Below are 4927 nucleotides of genomic sequence, written 5' to 3'. Positions count from 1 at the left end.
CAGAAGTTGAAGAACTTTCATATAGTTATTAGAAATAATAATCACTTTAAGTTGAAGATAATTCCATATTTATAACTTACATACACTTTAATATTTATTCTTTAGTACATAATAATGTTTTTTTATATCTCCTGTTAATTAGAGTTAATAAAATAAGGCTTCTCCATGTTTATAAATAATCTTTTAAATAAAAATAAATATTTAATTTTTTTTTTATATTACATCTATAATTTCTTAACGTAATTTTTATTCCTATTCAGGAGTAAATATTTTAAGCCTACCAATAACATGTTTGAGTCTACTTTTTACTAAAATAATTCCTGCATCCATATTTGGTTTATATTTTATTAACTCTTATGTATTATCTTCTACTAAATATCTTGATAAATCTTTTGCTTATTATGAATTTAGATTAAATGGTTCTCTTTAATTTGGTTTATAAAAAAGTATTTTATATATTTATTTTTAAATTAAAATATATATATATATAAATGATTTTACTAAATAAAAATATCAATTAAATCTTAAACTGTTATATATCCTTATTTAACAATTTTTTCTTTAAGAATGTACTTTTTTAAAAAAATAAAAAAAATGTTATTGATAAAAACATTATATATTTTATTTTACTTAATTTAAAAACTATTAGATATTTACTTTCATTTTAGATAAAAGGTAATTAATTTCATTTGTTATAGGCATTATTTAATCTGTTGTTATGGGTGGAACTAATTCAAAAGGTTTCCTAGAAATTTTATTTTTAAGCATATAAAGTTACTTTTCTCTATTTGTTTCTTACATTGTTCTAACATATCCATTTTTTGATCTTCTTTTTTTTTTTAAGAAAAATTAATTTTATTTATTAAAAAACATCAGTTGATTATTATTTTTTTATTATGTTAAAGATATAAAAAACTATTATTATATTTACCTGTAAAAAATATCATTATCTAAATTACTTTCAAGATGAGTTAATGAGGATGTGTAATTATTATTTTATTTTTAAACTATTCTATCTCCTGGTACTTATTATTTTAAAATTTCATCAGAAGCTGATTCCTCTTACGTTTATTAAAGATTATCTAATTATTAATGTTCTTTATTTTAGTTTTCGTTTTATTTTTACAATTATTTTAATTAATCTTTCTTTATTTATAGCTATTCTTACTGATTAAATTGTAAATTATTTTTTTACATTTTTAATTTTTTTATTTTTTATTTATTATTTATATTTTATAATTTTTGAATATAAATAAAACTCTTTTTTTAAATAAATTATTTTATATTTTAATATATATTATTTTACTTTTTTTTATAATTATTAATAAAATAAAAACATAGGCTTTCTTCAATATATATAAATATAAAATTAAAAAAAGTCTACTATAATTAGATATGTTTTTATTAATAAAAAAAATAATTTTATTAAATTTATTTCAATAAAATATTATATTCAATTAGTTTTTAATTTAATTACAATTATAAGATTAAATTAAATTAAATTAAATTAAATTAAATTAAATTAAATTAAATTTATAATTTAATTTAATAATTTAATAATTTATAATTTAATTTTTTTAATATATATTAAATCATTTTATTTAGTAAAATAATAATTGATTAAATAAATAATCTTATATATTTTAATTAAATTATGTTTTTGTTTAAAATAGGTTTATGAAAAATATTATATAAAATATTATTATATTTGAAAAAAAATAAGATATATAGATATTTATATTAAAAATTATATTTATGATTAAATTATTTTAAATAAAAATTAAAAATTAATAATTATAAAAAAAATTATTTAAATTTCTTTAAAAGATCAAAAATTAAATCTTAATTAATTTACAAAAATATTGAATTTTATATTATTTTAAATTACAAAAATTATAAAAAATGCATTTAAAACTATAAAATTTCTAATTTAAAATATTTTATTGTAAACATTAACTTAAATTATATTTCTTAATTTCATGATTAATATTTTCTATTCATTTTTAAATTTTAACTATTTGTTTAATAAAAATAATATTTTTTATTTTTTTTTGTTTTAACATTAAATTAATTACTTAAATTCTTTTATTTTTTTATTCAAAATCATATACATATTAAGCTTTTTATTAACAACTTTTTCTAAATTTTTTACATATTACAATACTTTTTCGTCTGTTTATTTATCTAAATTATCAATATTAAGTATAAATTCACTCTCTTATTTTAACAATTAAGCATCTTCCTTTTTCAAACAAAAACAAAAATAAATATCATAAAAAACTAAATATAAAAAAAACTTGAATTGAATAAACGTGACCTGCTACTAATTCTTATTATATTTATAATAGTTGTTATTTTTAAATAGTATTTTGTTCTTCTTCTTCTTCCTCTTCTTCTTCTTCTTCTTCTTCCTCTTCTTCTTCTTCTTTCTATTCTTCTTCTTATTATTCATTTACTTCTATTAATTCTTATTAATCTTAATACAAATTATCTTAAAAATCATTACTATGTTATATATTTTAATTATTTTCTTAATTTATAAAATATTCTTCTTTATAATTCAAATAACTTGTTTTTTCTAGTTTTTTCTATTATTCATTAATTTATTGATTATATAAATTTTCTGAAATTATTGGTTTATTAATTTTTTCTTTGTTTGTTTCTATATTTACAACTTATTAATTAGTATACTATACACAAGATTAGTTTTTTTTCATTAATCCTTTATTTTTTTCATTAACATGTGTTATATCTGTAATATTTGTTTGATCGTTTTTATTAAACTATTAATTTTATTTTAAAATAAATAAAATAAAAAATAATCTACATTATTATAAGCATCAAAATTAAATATATTATTTTATGTTGATTTGCATGTAAAAGAACCTTGATAATTTTATATTTCTAAATTCTTATCTAAAGAAGAATGTATATTATAATTACTTCCTGTATTATTACTTTTAGTTTCTTTCAACCTATCTGCGTATCTTTTATTATAAAAAATGAAAAACATTAATAAATAAATATATAATATATATTATTTATTAATTTTACAAAAAACATACCTTAAAGTATTAATAGTATGATCAGTAGAAGATGAACATGGTGAAATACACGCAATCATAATAATTTTTGATTTATTATTTTTCCCTTAAAACGAATCTCTTAAAACCATAGTTAATTTTGAACCTCTAAAAGGTACATGAGCTCCTCCTTTGTCCATAGTCCTAATACATTCTTTTAACGCAAGTAAACTAAATATAATTTTTATTTGTATTTTTCTTTATATATACCTTTTATTAATTTCAGAACCTTCCATTCTCCTTATTTTATCATTACTTTAACAATCTTAAGCTCTTTCTGATCCAGCTAAATCTACAAGGATTAATTATCCTTATTTGAGATCTTTTTAATCTTTAATAATAATTTTACAAACCGCATGGGATCTAGAAGAACTATCGTTAGCTTAAGTAGCAAAAGTCGTTCTTTCATTGTTTGCTAAAATAATTTATTCGAGCATTTCTTCGGCTGAGAAAACTTATTTTTCGGTTAAATTTTATATTTAAACTTAACCCTATTTATCTTCCAATATAATTAAATTTTATTTATTATTTAATAAATCAAGACATTTTCCCCCATATATTTCAAAAAAAGATAAAAAAAATTTTTACTAATAGCCTTTCCTTTAACTCTAAATAAATAAATCTTTCACAAACAAATCTTATGTTCCTTTCATTGTATAGGTTTTCCCGGAACCAGTCTACCCATATGCAAAGCATGTAATGACCCAATTTTCATCCAAAATATGGTCCAATAAAGGTTTCAAAGAATATTAATAAATAAGCTAAGTATCTTCATTTTCATTAAAAACATTATCGAATTAAAAATTGTATTTTTCAACGTATTTTGTAATTCCGTCTACTTTATATTTAGGAGCCAAAACCCTTATTTAAGGATTTAAGACGGAAACTGAATCGATTTCTCCATTCTGCTCTTCTTTTTAAAAAATGGGCCTTTTACGAACACATACGCATAATTTGAAATTATAAGAAGGTATATGTTATTATTAATTTTAATTTTATTTAAAAATGTTGCTTTTAATTAGTTATTGAAAATCTACATCTACATTTTTTCCAAGAACTTAGTTTTCTAAAATTTTACCTTCTTTATCGCGTTTTGCTTCTTCCATTTTTTAACGACGCTCTTCTCTTTTAGATTCCATTTAGAGAATCTTTTCGACTGTGGAAGATATTTTTTGGACTTTTTTTTACTGCGGTTTTTCATCTATTAAGCTTAAGTCAACTAATTTATCAACTTGTACGCTTAAATTACAGTTATTGGTATTATATTGTTAATATTCTTTTTGGGATATTATTACAGAATTATTTATATTTTAGGATAATTAGGATTGGGATGATGGGATTATACCTTTTTTTTTATAGGTTTTATTTTTTGTTTATTTTTACCATTTGCTTTTTTCAATCTTTCGAGTCTTTCTTAATGAGTGCCATAAACAGGAAGTGCTTTTTGCTTTAAAGAATTGATTACTTCCTAGTCAGTTAAAGAATTTAATTACATTTCTTTTAATTTCTTTTGGGCATCTTTTTATACTTTTACTTAACCTTTTTTTTTTTTTGGTTATGAACCTTTTGTTTTTTCCCATTTTTTTATTTTTTACTTTTAAATTTTTATGCCGCAGTTACTCTCATTTTTAGTTTTGATTTACTTTTTTATTTATTATTTAGTTAGTTTTCTAATTTAATATATTTATTTTCTTTAACTTAAATTTTATAAAATAAAAATTGAAAAATATATGAAAATATATTAAAAATTTAATAAATTATAGAAATTATAAATGTTGCGTATATTATTTTATTCTTATACTAAAAAAAGTATAAAATACTATATTTTAAATAGATAAGCTAAA

At 17.8% G+C, this 4927-nt stretch overlaps 1 protein-coding gene across 1 annotated transcript, besides 8 other annotated features; it reads right to left on the bottom strand. All coding sequences in view use genetic code 6, as the record gives it.

Moving 5' to 3' along the window:
• Positions 1-1263: 1263 nt before the first annotated feature.
• Positions 1264-1311: a microsatellite.
• Positions 1312-1466: 155 nt separating this feature from the next.
• Positions 1467-1558: a microsatellite.
• Positions 1487-1546: a microsatellite.
• Positions 1531-1571: a microsatellite.
• Positions 1542-1573: a microsatellite.
• A 158-nt stretch (positions 1574-1731) lies between these two features.
• Positions 1732-1783: a microsatellite.
• A 476-nt stretch (positions 1784-2259) lies between these two features.
• Positions 2260-2298: a microsatellite.
• A 74-nt stretch (positions 2299-2372) lies between these two features.
• Positions 2373-2443: a microsatellite.
• Positions 2444-2868: 425 nt separating this feature from the next.
• IMG5_057390 (kinesin motor domain protein) lies at positions 2869-4578 on the bottom strand (the record flags this gene model as incomplete). The annotated part of the gene is made up of 4 exons (XM_004037212.1): positions 2869-2987; positions 3066-3254; positions 3294-4314; positions 4467-4578. Coding segments are annotated over 4 exons (1441 nt in total), but the record flags the coding sequence as incomplete, so codon positions are not given.
• Positions 4579-4927: the final 349 nt, after the last annotated feature.

This window comes from Ichthyophthirius multifiliis (genome assembly GCF_000220395.1).
Source record: "Ichthyophthirius multifiliis unplaced genomic scaffold scaff_1120509250224, whole genome shotgun sequence".
Lineage (NCBI taxonomy): Eukaryota > Ciliophora > Oligohymenophorea > Hymenostomatida > Ichthyophthirius > Ichthyophthirius multifiliis.
The sequence above is the reverse complement of the archived record's forward strand: the minus strand, read 5'-3'. Positions and strand labels throughout refer to the sequence as shown.